The sequence below is a fragment of the Arvicola amphibius genome, chromosome X (assembly GCF_903992535.2).
Source record: "Arvicola amphibius chromosome X, mArvAmp1.2, whole genome shotgun sequence".
Classification (NCBI taxonomy): domain Eukaryota; kingdom Metazoa; phylum Chordata; class Mammalia; order Rodentia; family Cricetidae; genus Arvicola; species Arvicola amphibius.
Window position 1 is genome coordinate 21,612,126 of NC_052065.1, and position 16,185 is coordinate 21,628,310.

At 40.0% G+C, this 16,185-nt stretch overlaps 1 protein-coding gene across 3 annotated transcripts in view; it reads left to right on the plus strand.

Moving 5' to 3' along the window:
- The window catches only part of Fam120c (family with sequence similarity 120C), a 137,623-nt gene that overhangs the window by 102,919 nt on the left and 18,519 nt on the right, over positions 1-16,185 (plus strand). For 2 of the 3 annotated variants that reach the window (XM_038315999.1, XM_038316006.1), the window contains exon 11: positions 5,736-5,850. In XM_038315999.1, the coding sequence (XP_038171927.1) occupies positions 5,736-5,850 (115 nt within the window). Of the gene's footprint in view, positions 1-1,351; positions 1,526-5,735; positions 5,851-16,185 lie in introns of those variants that run through there. The other variant, XM_038316002.1, reaches the window with a different exon arrangement.

Genomic DNA, 16,185 nt, shown 5'->3' on the forward strand with positions numbered 1-16,185 from the left:
TGTTTTGTGCCAATACCATGGTTTTTGTTATTAACTACAGCTCTGTAGTATATTTTGAATTTGGGTGTTATGATAACTTTAGAAGTACTTTTTTCTATTTGGGGTCATTTCTGTTTCCATATGATTTTTAGGATTATTTTCTGATTCTGTAAAAAGAAGTTTTAGTATTTTGATGGGGGATTGCATTGAATATGTAGATGAATTTCATTAGTATGGTAACCTGAACAATATTACCTTATCCATGAACAGGGAAGACATCTTCTGTCATCTTTCTTTGGGGTGTTATAATTACCATCGTAGGGTCCTTTCATCTATTCCAGTGGTTCTCAACCTATGAGTCATGACCCCTGTGGGGATTGCATATTAGATATCCTGCATATCACATATTTTCATTATGATTTATAGCAGCAAAATTACAGTTATGAAGTAGCGTTGAAAATAATCTCATGGTTGGGATCACCACAATATGAGAAAATTAGAAAATTTGTGTACCACTGATAAGTTAGATTCATTATTAGGTGTGGTTTTGTTTTGTTTTTGAGGTTATTTTAAGCTAAATTATTTTTTTTCTCTACAAGTTAATTTGCATCAGTATATAGGAAATCTGATTTTTTAAATGCTGATTTTCATATTCTGTCACTTTGCTAAAATTGTTTATCAGATCTGATGGATTCTCTAGTATGTTTTAAGTATGAAATCATACCCTTGAAAACAGGGACAACTTGACTTTCCCTTCTATATTTATAGTTCTTTTGTTTCTGTCTCTTGCTTTAGTTCTCTTAAGACTCCAAGTAGCTTGTTGAAAAACAGTGATAATAATAGATCCTACTTCAGTCAGAATGCTTATAATTTAAAAGACCATAACAAATATTTCAAAATGTTGAAAAACTACAGGAGGTATACTACTTTATTTTAAATGAAATGTTGTTGTTTAAAACAAATCAGAGAAACAAATTTGAAAAAACATGGCTGTGCACACAGTAGGAAATGCTTTACCAGTGAGGTACATTTCCATCTGGTTTCCATTCTCTTAAGATTTTTTTTCAAACTTGTGTGTGTGTGTGTGTGTGTGTGTGTGTGTGTGTGTGTGTGTGTGTGTATTTGTCTGTATGAGTATGTGTCATGTGTTTGCAGATCCTGTGGTGGAGGCCGGAAGAGGGCATCATCTCCTGGAGCTGGAGTTACAGGTGGTTGTGAGCTACCTGGTGTAGGTGCTAGGAACTGAACTTGGGTCCTCTGGAAGAGCCACAAACATTCTTAACCACTGAGCCATCTCTTCAGCCCCAAATTTATTATTTTCTCAAAAGATTAAAGATGTATATATCAGATGACTCATTCATTTCACTCCTAGCTATCACTCCAAGAGCACTGAAAAGATATGCCCACAGAAAGACTTGAATATTAATGGAAGTATTAATCATAATAGCCAAAAAGCTCAAAGAACCTAATAATCTATCAACTGGTAAGTGGATAAACGTACTGAGGTATGTCCATCAATAAAAATTATGTAGCAATTAAGTCAAACTACTTATAACAGGCCACATCATGAACCAACCTTAAAACCATTATATTGAGGGGCTGGTCAATTATACAATGCATGCATGCGAGGACCTGGGTTCAACCTCTAGCACTTCAAATAATTGTTATGCTAAATGTTCATGAAAAAAGCTGAAGAGTCATAAGTAGATGGAAAATTTGTGGACTATAAAAATTAATTATAAAGACGGCATTCTGGCTGGGTGGTGGTGGTGCACACCTTTAATCCCAGCACCCAGGAGGTAGAGGCAGGCGGATCTCTGTGAGTTTGATCCAGCCTGGTCTACATAGTGAGTTCCAGGACAGCCAGGGCAACACAGAGAAACCCTGTCTCAAAAGAAAAAATATATATAATGTCATTCTCCCCAGTGTTCTACCACTTGGTCCCAACTTTTTACATTTTTCTGAATCAGACTGAACTTGAAAGTTTGGGATCAGAACAAATTTGTTAATGTTACTTAAAAGTAAAAGTAGAAGAGGTGTGCCAGCGGTGATGGCACATGGCTTTAGTCCCAGCGACCGGGAGGCAAAGGCAGGCCGGTCTTCAAGTTTGAGACTAGTCTCATCTATAGTTTGAGATCTAGGACCGACAGGGATACTCAGAGAAACCCTGTCTCAACAAAACGTAGAAGTGGTGTAAAAGAAAGGACTAGCAATTATTTAAGTCAGTATGTTATTGACTTGGCAAATAAACATAAAATTAATAGGCTAGTAAGAAATCTTTGTATATATGTTTGAGAATTTAGAATCTTAAAAAGTTTCATCAAATAAAAGAACTGCATACTGTGCTATGTACTAATGCTGAGTGCTTTCACATGCATGTGAGCTTGCAAAGTATGTATTCTTTGTCACGTTATTCTATACAAATGAAGGTCCTAGCAATGTGTCTACAATATCACAGGAATTTACTATAGAAGAATAAATTATAGTTTACTATATAAACTATAGTAGAATATATAATACCTGCATTTATTATGTATAGTTATATTATAGTAAAGATGCTGTCTTGTCACTGAAAACAAAAAAGTTCCTTGGGAAATAAAATCATGATATAGGCTTTATTATTTTTTATTTTTATCTATTTTATTTTATTTTCTGCGTATTAGTATTATTGCCTGCATTTATGTCTGTGCACTACATGCATGCAGTGCCCACAAAGGTCAAAAGAAGGCATTGAATCATTTGCAACTGGAAGTACAGATGGTTGTTAGCCACCATGTGGGTGCTGGGGACCAAATCAAGTCCTCCACAAGAGCAATAAGGGCTCTTTACCACTGAGCCAACTCTCTAACCTCCATGATACGGTTTTGCCAGAGAAAATCTTCAGTGGCATCATACGGTTTGGAAAATAGCACATGATGAACAACCTTAAATATTGGTAAATTAAATAAATAATAATTATTATTTTCTGCTATCCTGTTTCTGATCCTTGCACTCCATTGATTAGTCCCTACACTGTACCTCTTAATTTATTCAACACTAGTTGAATAGCAACGGTGATTCAAAAATAAAGTTTAGCCTCTGCTGACAATGATTTATTTGGCCAGAAAATATTTATTGAGCACCTACGCTGCTGTACTTTATACTAAGGCTAGAGAGAGATTTGAGATTAGCACTGCAGTATGAATCAGACCAAGCAAACGCTCTAATCTCTAATAAAGGAAGTTAATTCTTCCTCTGTGGAGGCCTCTTTGGTTCTCCAGGTACACTTAGTCAGCACTGAGAGCAAGCTGCAGGATCACGCCCTTTCTATGAGCTCGCCTCTCTCACACTTGACTCTTTCAGGTCATTTTTCTTTTCTAGCATTCAAGATGTATGTAATTCACAGAATTCTACTTTGGACGCCTTCTTTTGGTTAAGGATTTGTTGTTGATTGTTTTGCTTTTTTGTTTGTCATTTGTTTTAGCACGCCCTGTTGCTACATTATTCTTCCAATAAATGTTTGTGACTGCCCACTCTATGCCAAGCACCTAATGTTCATAAAAATTGAAGACTTATAAACCAAGATCATCAAGAGCACACAAGGCCCTAGACCTCCTGGTAACTCACATAGGCACTTGAATAAATTGTCTTTTGGAAACTCAGTAAAGCACTTGAACCTCATTCTGCTAATCACACAGTCTGTAATTTTAAAATGTCATTTTTTTATACTTTTCATGTCATAGCTTGATGGTAACATTTGAAATGTCCCATTATAAATGAATTTGTTGTTCCTTTTCTTCCTTTTTTCTTTACATTTGCCAACAAAGTAGAATAAAAGGCTTAAAAATCGAGGATTAAATAAAGCTAAATCAAGAAATTATAAAAATAGCCTTCAAGACAAAAAAGTATTAGTAAAAAGAACACTATGAAAGGAACAAGCTATGAATTATGTGGTAAATTATATAGTATCAGAAAGTATAAAATAGGTTATAAAGTATGAATACAATTTCCCAAGTGAACAAAGCGTGAGCAGGAAAGAGGTAGAAAGTACTCTAGGCAAAGGGAAGTTTGTGGGGTGCAGAGTCCCCGCCTACATATCCTGAGTTGCTAAAAGAAGTCACAGGATTTGTTGTCTTTCCTGCCACTCCAGAATCATTGTGAAATTCAAAGGAATACTACCGTGAGCTTGAAGAAAAAATATTGTTGGTCAGGATGCTTATACTGTTTGTTCATTTTGGTTTGTTGTTTTTTTTCCTGTACGACAGTAGCTCAGAGAGGTTTCTAGATTCCATGCCAGATTGTGGCTGTAGTAATTGGGCTAGAGTACCCAGGACTACATCCCATGTGTTGTTCCAGCCACGCCTTGCTTTAAATGGCAAGTGTCCAAAGTCTTGCACTACTTTAGAAGTTACGCTTGTTCATTGTCATGTGGGCCTTCATGGAACTAAGTACGTATTATACAGATATATTCGCAGGTCTGTTTTATCTCTACATTCTCAGTTTCTATAAGACACTGTATCTGTAAGACACATTCAGTTTGTAGAAAATCAATTTAAATACTCATAAATAGGTACCTAATTTATAAATTTTCTATTTATTTATTATTTTGGTTTTATCGAGACCAGGTTTCTCCATGTAGCCCTGGCTGTCCTGGAGCTTGCATTGTAATCTGGCCTGGCCTCCAGCTCAGACATCCACCTGCCTCTGCATCCTGAGTACTGGGATTAAAGGCGTGCACCACCACCACTCCGCCCTACGGATTCTAGCTTTAAAAATGGTACCGTGACATCCAGTCATCTTCACAAGCCAGAGTTCGTAAGTCTGTGGCCAAGGGTTGGAAGTAACCAAAGCATTTGCCTAACATACACGTAGTCCTGGATTCCATCCCTAGCACTGTGCCAAAAAATTCCTATGACCAAACCTTGTGGAGTTATACCCTGATAGCTCTTAGGTTCATCCCCAAACAACTTCATTTCCACTGCCACACTGTTTAGTCCCTTCAGTCATCCCTCAACTGATATGCATGTCATCATCACCCTCCTGCCAACAATCCTTAAATGTCTTCCTACACTTTGGGGACAAAAATGCACATTTTATAATCTTATTTGGAGACTCTGATGTGGCCTACTTTATAATTTCACCCACTAACATTCAGCACTATCAAGCCAGGTGCATCTTGCCAAATCATGCCTCCCATAATACCCTTCGCTAGAAGATCTTCGAGCATCCTATTCCTAGCTTGTGTCTCGATAACTAGAGGATTCCCTTGAAACTCTGCTCCTACTGAGTTTTTCAGGGTGACTTCTTTGACCACTGGGACTCTTCTGTGTGCTCATAGAACCCTGTGTAGTTTTTGTTTTTGTTTTGTAACACACTGTACTGTCAGTGCTGTTCATGCCTATCTCCTCTACCACTCAGATTTGGAATAATTATAATTATAAATTAGCCCAGAGTTTGGTTCCTGATAAGTTTGTGGGGGTTTTGTGTGTGCATGTTTGTGTGTTTGTTTTACAGTTTGGGGAATTGGTTCCAGAGCCTTGTGCATACCAGGCAAGCTCTTTATTACTGAGCTACATCTCCAGTCCTTAGGGTTGTTGTTTTTGATAGTGTCTTGCTATGAAGCCTAGGCTATCCTGGAACTCTAGCCTTCTGCCTTTTTCTCCTAAATAATAAGATTACGGGTGTGAGCTAAAATGCTTGCCACCATTTTAGGTTCTTAATAAGTGTATGTGACATAAATGGCAATTGTAATCAAATAATGATGTTTTTGTGTCTAGATACATGATTCAGTGGCCTGGTGGCCGAATCCTGCATCGCCATGAACTTGACACCTTCCTTGCACAGGCTGTGTCTACCCAGCTTTATGAACCAGATCAGCTTCAAGAACTCAAGGTGATTTATTCCACCTTCATTTAATTTTTTCTGCTGTTTAGGTTTTTCCTTTTTCTTTTTTTGGAAACAGGGTCTCAGGGTGGGCCTAAACTCTCTATGTAAATTAAGATGGCCTTATGACCTTGCACTCCTGATCCTTTTGCTTCTACTTCCCAAGTGCTGAGATTATAGGTGTGTGCCTTTTCTTTCAAAAGCTCATACTTCAACTTTACATCTTTTTCTTTTGGAGCTAGGGTAAAGAATAATTCTATAGGTAAATGTTATATTTCCCTTAGCCAAATAGATACTTCTATTAACGAAACCAAGAGATGCTGCTATATTACCCCACCCGTAATGATGAATGAGAAGACACAGAAAAGATAGAGATTTTGCAAGGTTTGGAACCCATGGTAAGGTTTGTCACTTAGAAGGTATGTTTCAGGGACTTACCTTAGTGTCCCTACTTGTCACTGAGTAAATGTCTACTTCCTACTACTTAATTTGTATTTATTTGTTTATTTAGTGTGTGAGTATAGGCGTGTATGTATTACAGTATACATGTAGGGGTCACATGACAGCTCTCAGTAGTCAGTCCTCTCCTGCCACCTTGGAAGTTCCAGGGATCAAATTCATGTGATCAGTCCTGTGTTCAAGTTCCTCTACCTACTGAACCATCTCATTACTGGCCCCTCCCCCAATACCAAGAACTGAAAGCAATAGAAGATAGTAGTATAGTAGGTAGACCGAATATATAGGTTGCCTTGTGCTTCAGTCTTAGCATTATTACCTCCTGTCTGTGTGATACTGTCTAGGTTACTTAAGTTTCTGACCTTATCTTTTTTTTTTTTTACTCATGGAACTGTAAGGATAATGTGTAAAATAATATATGTAAAACAGAACAGTCTCTTGTATATTTGTATATTTTAAATATCCCATGCTCCAGTGCTGGAGAGATGGCTCAGACATTAGGAGCACTGACTGCTCTTCTAGAGGTCCTGAGTTCAATTTTCCGCAACCACATAGTGGCGCACCACATCTCTAGTGGGATCTGCTGCCCTCTTCTGGCATAAAGTAGTAATGCAGATAGAGCATAAAATAAATCTGTAAAGCCAGGTTTCTTGGGAGGAAGTGAGAATTTGGATTGGTATTTTTTTTAAGTAATAAAATAAAATAATAATTTAAAAAAAATAAATCTAGAGAGAGAGAGAGAGAGAGAGAGAGAGAGAGAGAGAGAGAAACTATACAACATTAATGCAAGACACCCTTCCCCTGGTTTTAGTAGCTATGTTTCTTTGAGGCTATATTTATTACTTTTCTCACTGTGACAGTCAACTGATTGAGGGAAACATTTGTTCTAGCTCAGTTTGAGGTGCTGTCTGTCATGGCCGGAAGTCAGGGTAGCAGGAGCCTGAAGAGTTGGTCACATTTGTATGCACACTGAGAGATGATTTGATGTTCAACTTGTTTTCTCCCTTTTAATCACTCCAGTACCCCAGGCCTAGGATAAAGTTGACCAAATCCAATAAGGCTTGTGAAATTACACCAGGGTTAGGTAGCATGCACCTATTATAGTTCCAGCTTCTCCTCTAGCTGAGTAGGGAGGGGAGTCTCCTAGTTTACAAAATATATACATTGTGATAAGTGATCGATGCCAACTTGGGACAGGACAGGATTTATTTTGGCTTATACTTATAGTACATCACTGAGGGAAGCTAGGGTGGAACTCAAGGCAGCAACCTGGAGGTTACTAGCTTGCGCTCATGGCTTGCTTATACATTAATCATTAATCAAGAAAATGCCCTGAGACTCCCCTACAGGCCGATCTGATGAAGACAATTTCTTAATTGAAGTTCCTTCTTCTCAGATGACTCTAGTGTGTATCAAGCTGACAAAACAAAACAAACAAAAACCTAAACTGGGCGGTGGTGGCGCACACCTTTAATCCCAGAGTTTAGGGAGGGAGAGGCAGGCGGATCTCTGTGAGTTTGAGGCCAGCCTGGTCTACAAAGTGAGTTCCAGGACAGGCTCCAAAGCTACAGAGAAACCCTGTCTCAGGAAAAAAAAAAAAACCTAACCAGCACAGAGCACAGATAGTTTAGCACTTTAATACTAGAGCAGGAAGAAGAGGGAGATGCCTTCTGAATGGGGAAAGACAACCTAAGTAGGGTGGTACATGCTTGAAAGCAGGGCCAGGCAGTGGTGGCATACACCTTTAATTCCAGCATTTGGGAGGCAGAGCAGGCAGATTTCTGAGTCTAAAGCCAGCCTGGCCTATAAAGCAGATGCCAGAACAGCCAGGATGGTTACACAGAGAAACCCTGTCTCAAAAACAAAAACACATAAAAAAAGCTGAGGCAAGAAGGTAAAGAGTTTGAGACCAACCGGGAGTATGTGGTGATTTCAAACCAAACAATTAAATAGACTTGAAGTCGGGCTACAACTCAGTGGTACAGTACCTGGCTAATAAGCAAAAGGCTTTGGGTTCAGTCACAAACACCAGAAAAAAGGAGAGAAAGACTTGCAAAATCATAATTTAAGTTAGGTCAGCTGAGGAAAGATGCAACAACCTAAGACAATGAATGATTCTTTTGATAGCAAGTGTATTTCTGGGTCCTAGAGCAGCTCTTCATGCCAAATCACACCCAGAAGGGGACTTGAAAACACATCAACTTTTCTTTTTTTTTTTTCCTTTCTCATGGTTTATTTTTTTTTATATTTAAAAATTTCCATCTCCTTCCCTCCTCCCCCTCCCTCCGCTCCTCCTCCCCCTTCCCTTCCCTCCTTCTCCCCCTTCCCTCCCCTTCCCTCCACCCATACCTCCCCTCCCTCCCTCTCAAGGCCAAGGAGCCATCAGGGTTCCCCACTCTATGCTAAGTCCAAGGTCCTCCCAACTCCCCCCAGGTCCAGGAAGGTGATCGACCAAGCTGAGAAGGCTCCCACAGAGCCCGTCCATGCAGAAGAATCAGAGCCCAGCGCCAATGTCCTTTGCTTCTCAGTCAGCCCCCGCTGTTGGCCACATTCAGAGAGACGGGTTTGGTCACATGATCCATCAGTCCCATTCCAACTGGAGTTGGTGATCTCCCTTTAGTTCTGTCCCACCGTCTCCATGAGTGAACGCACCCCTCACGTTCCTGACTTTCTCCCTCATGTTCTCGCTCCTTCTGCTCCTCATCAGGACCTTGGGAGCTCAGTCCAGTGCTCCAATGTGGGGCTCAGTCACCTTCCCCATCTGTCGCCAGCTGGAGGTTCCCTCACGGTCCTGACTTTCTTTCTCATGTTCTCCCTCCTTCTGCTCCTCATCAGGACCTTGGGAGCTCAGTCCGGTGCTCCAATGTGGGGCTCTGTCATTTTCTTCATCTATCGTCAGGTGGAGGTTCTATGGTGATATGCAAGAAATTCATCAGTATGGCTATAGGAACTGGCCTTTTCAGGCTCCCTCTCCTCAGCTGCCCAAGGAACTAACTGGGGGCGTCTCCCTGGAAACCTGGGAACCCCTCTAGGGTCAAGTCTCTTGACAACCCTCAGGTAGCTCCTTAAATTAAGATATATGCTTCCCTGCTCCCATATCCACCCTTCCTATATCCCAAGCATCCCATTCCTCCGAGCTCCCCCCATTCTCCCCTTCACATTTTTCTCTTCCCATCTTCCCTTGGCCCAGTCTCGCCCAACCCTCAAGTTCCCAATTTTGCCTGGCGATCGTGTCTACTTCCAATATCCAGGAGGATTACTATATCTTTTTTTGGGAGTTCACCTTCTTATTATCTTCTCAAGGATCCCAAATTTATAGGCTCAATGTCCTTTAATTATGGCTAGAAACCGATTATGAGTGAGTACATCCCATGTTCATCTTTTTGGGTCTGGGTTACCTCACTCAGAATAGTGTTTTCTATTTCCATCCATTTGCCTGCAAAATTCAAGATGTCATTGTTTTTTACCGCTGAGTAGTATTCTAGCATGTATATATTCCACAGTTTCTTCATCCATTCTTCCACTGAAGGGCATCTAGGTTGTTTCCAGGATCTGGCTATTAAAAATAATGCTGCTATGAACATAGATGAGCATATGCTTTTGTTGTATGATTGGGCATCTCTTGGGTAGATTCCCAATAGTGGAATTGCTGGGTCCTGGGGTAGGTTGATCCCGAATTTCCTGAGAAACCGCCACACTGCTTTCCAAAGTGGTTGCACAAGTTTGCATTCCCACCAGCAATGGATGAGTGTACCCCTTACCCCACAACCTCTCCAGCAAAGGTTATTATTGGTGTTTTGGATTTTAGCCAATCTGACAGGTGTAAGATGATATCTCAAAGTTGTTTTGATTTGCATTTCCCTGATAGCTAGGGAGGTTGAGCATGACCTTAAGTGTCTTTTGGCCATTCGAACTTCTTCTGTTGAGAATTCTCTGTTCAGTTCAGCGCCCCATTTTTTAATTGGGTTAATTGGTATTTTACCGTCTAGTCTCTTGAGTTCCTTATATATTTTAGAGATCAGACCTTTGTCAGTTGCAGGGTTGGTGAAGATCTTTTCCTAGTCAGTAGGCTGCCTTTGTGTCTTTGTGACAATGTCCTTTGCTTTACAGAAGCTGCTCAACTTCAGGAGGTCCATTTATTCAATGTTGCCCTTAATGTCTGTGCAGCTGGGGTTATGCGCAGGAAACGGTTCCCTGTGCCCATTTGTTGTAGAGTACTTCCCACTTTCTCCTCTATCAAGCTCAATGTGTTCAGATTAATATTGAGGTCTTTAATCCATTTGGACTTGAGTTTTGTGCATGGTGATAGACACGGATCTACTTTCATTCTTCTACAGGTTGACATCCAGTTATGCCAGCACCATTTGTTGAAGATGCTTTCTTTCTTCCATTGTGTGCTTTTAGCTCCTTTATCAAAAATCAGGTGTTCGTAGGTTTGTGGTTTAAGATCCGGGTCTTCAAACCCGTCTCTCTGAATGTGGCCAACAGCGGGGGCTGACTGAGAAGCAAAGGACAATGGCTCTGGGCTCTGAATGTTCTTCATGGACGGGCTCTGTGGGAGCCTTCTCAGCTTGGTCGATCACCTTCCTGGACCTGGGGGGAGTTGGGAGGACCTTGGTCTTAGCATAGAGTGGGGAACCCTGATGGCTCCTTGGCCTTGAGAGGGAGGGAGGGGAGGTATGGGTGGAGGGGAGGGGAGGGAAGGGGGAGAAGGAGGGAAGGGAAGGGGGAGGAGGAGGGGAGGGAGGGGGAGGAGGAGGGAAGGAGATGGAAATTTTTTAAATATAAAAAAAATAAACCATGAAGGAAAAAAAAAAGATTCCTTCATCTCTGAGGGAAAAAAAAAAAAAAAAAAAAAAAAGATCCGGGTCTTCTATACAATTCCATTGGTCAACTTCTCTGTTTTTATGCCAATACCAAGCTGTTTTCAATACTGTAGCTTTGTAATAGCGTTTGAAGTCAGGGATGGTAATGCCTCCAGAAGTACCTTTATTGTATAAGATTTTTTTGGCTATCCTGGGTTTCTTGTTTTTCCATATAAAGTTGATTATTGTCCTCTCAATCTCTGTGAAGAATTTTAATGGGACCTTGATTGGGATTGCATTGAATCTATAGATTGCTTTTGGTAGAATTGTCATTTTTACTATGTTGATCCTCCCAATCCACGAGCAGGGGAGATCCTTCCATTTTCTGGTATCCTCTTCAATTTCTTTCTTCAAAGACTTAAAGTTCTTGTCAAATAAATCCTTCACTTCCTTGGTTAGAGATACTCCCAGATATCTTATGCAATTTGTGGCTATTGTGAAAGGTGATACTTCTCTGATTTCCCTCTCTGCTTCCTTATCCTTTGTGTATAGGAGGGCGACTGATTTTTTGGAGTTGATCTTGTAACCTGCCACGTTACTGAAGGAGTTTATCAGCTGTAGGAGTTCTTTGGAAACTGAGGGCAGAAATCAACAAAATAGAAACACAGAAAACAATCCAAAGAATCAATGTTTCAAGAACAAGAAGCTGGTTCTTGGAGAAAATCAACAAGATTGACAAACCCTTAGCCAAACTAATCAAACGGCAGAGGGAGAACACGCAAATTATTAAGATCAGAAATGAAAAGGGGGACAATAACCACAGACACAGAGGAAATTCAGAGAATCATTAGATCTTACTACAAAAGCCTGTATGCCACAAAATTGGAAAATGTAAAAGAAATGGACAGTTTTTTAGATAAATACCATATACCAAAGTTAAACCAGGACCAGGTAAATGCTCTAAATCGTCCTGTCAGTTGCGAAGAATTAGAAACTGTTATCAGAAACCTCCCTACAAAAAAGAGCCCAGGACCAGATGGTTTCAATGCGGAATTCTACCAGAACTTCCAAGAAGACCTAATACCTATACTCCTTAAGGTATTTCATAATATAGAAACACAAGAGTCACTGCCAAATTCCTTCTATGAAGCTACAGTTACCCTGATACCTAAACCACACAAAGACTCAACCAAGAAAGAGAATTACAGGCCAATCTCACTCATGAACATTGACGCAAAAATTCTCAATAAAATACTGGCAAACCGAATCCAAGAACACATTAGAAAAATTATCCATCACGATCAAGTAGGCTTCATCCCAGAGATGCGGGGCTGGTTCAACATACGAAAATCTATCAATGTAATCCATCATATAAATAAACTGAAGGAAAAAAACCATATGGTCATCTCATTAGATGCTGAAAAAGCATTTGACAAAATTCAGCACCCTTTTATGATAAAAGTTTTGGAGAGATTAGGGATACAAGGGTCATTCCTAAATATAATAAAAGCTATTTACAGCAAGCCGACAGCTAACATCAAATTAAATGGAGAGAAACTCAAGGCTATCCCACTAAATTCAGGAACACGACAAGGCTGTCCACTCTCTCCTTATCTCTTCAATATAGTGCTTGAAGTTCTAGCAATAGCAATAAGACAACATAAGGGAATCAAGGGGATTCAATTTGGAAAGGAAGAAGTTAAACTTTCATTATTTGCAGATGATATGATAGTATACATAAGCGACCCCAAAAACTCAACATCAACTTTTCTATCAAGTCATCTGACATGCCAGCCTTAAATAGCCACTACGATTAGTTTTAACTTACTTATTTTTATGTGTATTGATGTTTTGCCTGTGTTAATATTTGTGCACTGTGTGCATGTGTAGTGCTCACAGAAGTTAGAAAAGATCATTGAGTTCCTTAGAACCAGAGTTACAAATGATTGTTGTTGAAGCCCGTGTTGCTCCAACACATAACTATTTTCCCTAACTGGACTGGTACGGAGATGCAAGGAATAATCAGACACAACTTACACGGTCATCAATGAACATCAATGAAGGGCATCTCAGGGTCTTTTCTCCTGATGATCTCCTCCGTTTATTATCCAAACAGCTTATATACCATCACATCAATTGAGGGGGGGGATACATTAGGCTGTCTCCTAGGTAACCAGGTGAATGTCCTTTTGTCACGTTCACATCTACCTGTTTGGGAGTATGCTAGCTGTCACATAGGCCTGAATTAGCATCTCTATAAGACATCCTCCAAATTACAAAAGAAAGGAGCACCAAACATCCTGGTCAGCTTCAGCCAACATCTCTCCTCAGATGATCTACATTAATAACAAAAGTGGAAGGAGCAGCACATCCTGGCTATTGTTAAGCTGAGACAGCTTGTCTGCAGAGCTACTTGACCACCTCAGATCGGGCCTATGGCTTTTGTGCCTGGTAGCCACACCATACAGAAATATGGGCCTACAGATTGTGAGCTACCCTGTAGGTGCTGGGAATTGAACCTGGGTCCTCTATAAAACAACAAGTGCCCTTAGTTAGCTATGGAGACATCTCTCCAGCTCCATACTATGATCAATTTTTGATGTTATGTTTCTTTGATTTTGCAGGATGGGGGTATGCTGATGATCAAATCTTGCAGTCTTTTTGTATGCTTGTCCTAACCATTTAGAATATTGTTTATAAATTGTCAGCTTTTTTTCATACAAAAAGTAAGTCAACTATACTTCAAAAATATTTTTCAAAATTATACCCGTTAGCTGGGTATAATGGCACAATCCTATAATGAAGGCATAAGTCACAAAACAGTCCCACACCACGAGCGCCAATCTGTTGTAGGGGGGAGGGCCCTTGTTTGGCCCGCCCAGCTAGCTTACACCCAAAATAATCACACAGAAACTGTATTAACTGAAACACTGCTTGGCCATTAGCTCTAGCCTCTTATTGGCTAACTCTCACATCTTGATTTAACCCATTTATAATAATCTGTATATCACCACAAGGTTGTGGCTTACTGGGAAAGATGCAGCATGTCTGACCTGGCATTTCCATGGCTGCTTTCTTTCTCTCTCTCTCTCTCTCTGCTTTCTTCCTCCCATAATTCAGTTCTGTCTCTCCACCTACCTAAGTTCTGCCCTATCAGGCCAAGCAGTTTCTTTATTGATTAACCAATGAAAGCAACACATAAACAGAAGGACCTCTTACATGACTATAATCCCAGTATTTAGACAGCAGAGGCTAGAGGGTCACCCATGAGTTCAAGGTCAGGTTGATCTCTACATAGAATATGGTGGTGGCACACACCTTTAATCCAAGCACTTGGAAGGCAGAGGCAGGCAGATCTCTGAGTTTGAGCCTAGCCTAGTCTACAGAGTTCCAGGATAGCCAGGACTGTTACACAGAAAAACTCTATCTCCAAAAAGAAACAATGGGCCTGGAGAGATGACTCTAAGCACTTATTTCTCTTGTAGAGAACCCAGGTTTGGCTCCTAACACCCACAATTCACAACCATCTATGATTCCAGTTCTAGGGAATCCATGAACCTTTTCTAGCTTCCAAGGGCACTTCAAACAAGTGGCACACATGTGTACATACAGGCAGAACACTCATATGCATAAAATAAAAAAATAAGCCAGGAAGTAGGGGCACACATCTTTAATCCTAGCACTCAGGGAGGCAGAGGCAGGCTTATCTCTGTGAGTTCAAGGCCAGCCTGGTCTATAAGAGTTAGTTCCAGGACAGGCTCCAAAGCTATGGAGACACCCTGTCTCATAAAACTAAAAAATAAAATAAAAATAAAAAATGAAAAATAAATCTTTAAATCTCCAAATGATACCTCTTAACTTTACTTCTTGTCATTATTCACTAAACAATACAATGTGAAATCTGTTCATAATTAAATAATCTAGAGCTAATTTAGCATATAGAAAGATTGTGTAGGCTATATACAAACATACCATTTTCCATAAGGGACTTGGGCATCCACAGATTGAATTATCTTCAAGGTGTCCTGAAACTAATCTCCCAAGAATACTAAGAGACAAGTGTATTGTACTTTCTTTTTTAACTTACCATAGTGCATATTTCCTTTGTGTAAAAATCTAGCGATTTTTTTATCATATGGATGTATCATTTAATTATTATGATGTTAACTGTTTAGATTATTTCCAGTTTTCCTTAATATATGTGCTATGATAGTGGCATGTTTATGCATAGAGCTTTATTGACATTGTACACTTCCTTAGAATATAGTGTGTAATCCTATACAGCAGTTTTAGTGTGCCTGTATTTTGACTGCAACCTGTCACATGAGACTAGGTATCAAATCTTCCAATTTTGATATCATGTCAGCACTCAAAAGTGCTTCAGATTTTGGGACATTTTGCTTCTGAAATGGAACTTGGTGTGTTACCTAGGCTGAACTCCAACTCCTAGGTTCAGATGATCCTATTCCCTCAGCCTTTTGATTCACTGGGACTATAGTTGAGCTCTGTACTGTGGCAGAAGAGGTTCTTTTTGGTTTGGTTGGCTGGTTGGTTGGTTTAAGATAAGATCTGTCCCCTTGGCCCAGGCTGACCTTGAACTTGCAGCAGCCGCGCTGCCTCAGCCTCCTGAGTCTATGCACCTTCACCTCGCTAGAACTGATTCTTAAATGTAGACTCTCTGCATTGGCAAATGTGAACATCTTCAGAGTTCTTGATATATATTACTTAGTTGCGATGTATGTTCCTCAACATTTATATGATTTCCCATTTATTTCATTGCACTATCATCAGTAATGAATATTCTTTTGGTTTTAACTTTTTGAAATTTTCAACTTTGATGGGCAACATAATGAGTATCCTCTAAACCAGAGGTTCTCAACCTGTGGGTTGTGATCCCTTTGGGGGCACATATCAGATGCCCTGCGTATAAGATTTTTACATTACAATTCATAATAGTAACAAAATTACAGTTATGAAGTATCAATGAAATAATTTTATAGTTGGAGATCACCGCCACATGAGGAACTTTAAAGGGTCACAGTGCTAGGAAGGTTGAAAATCACTGTTCTAAACCATTTCAAGG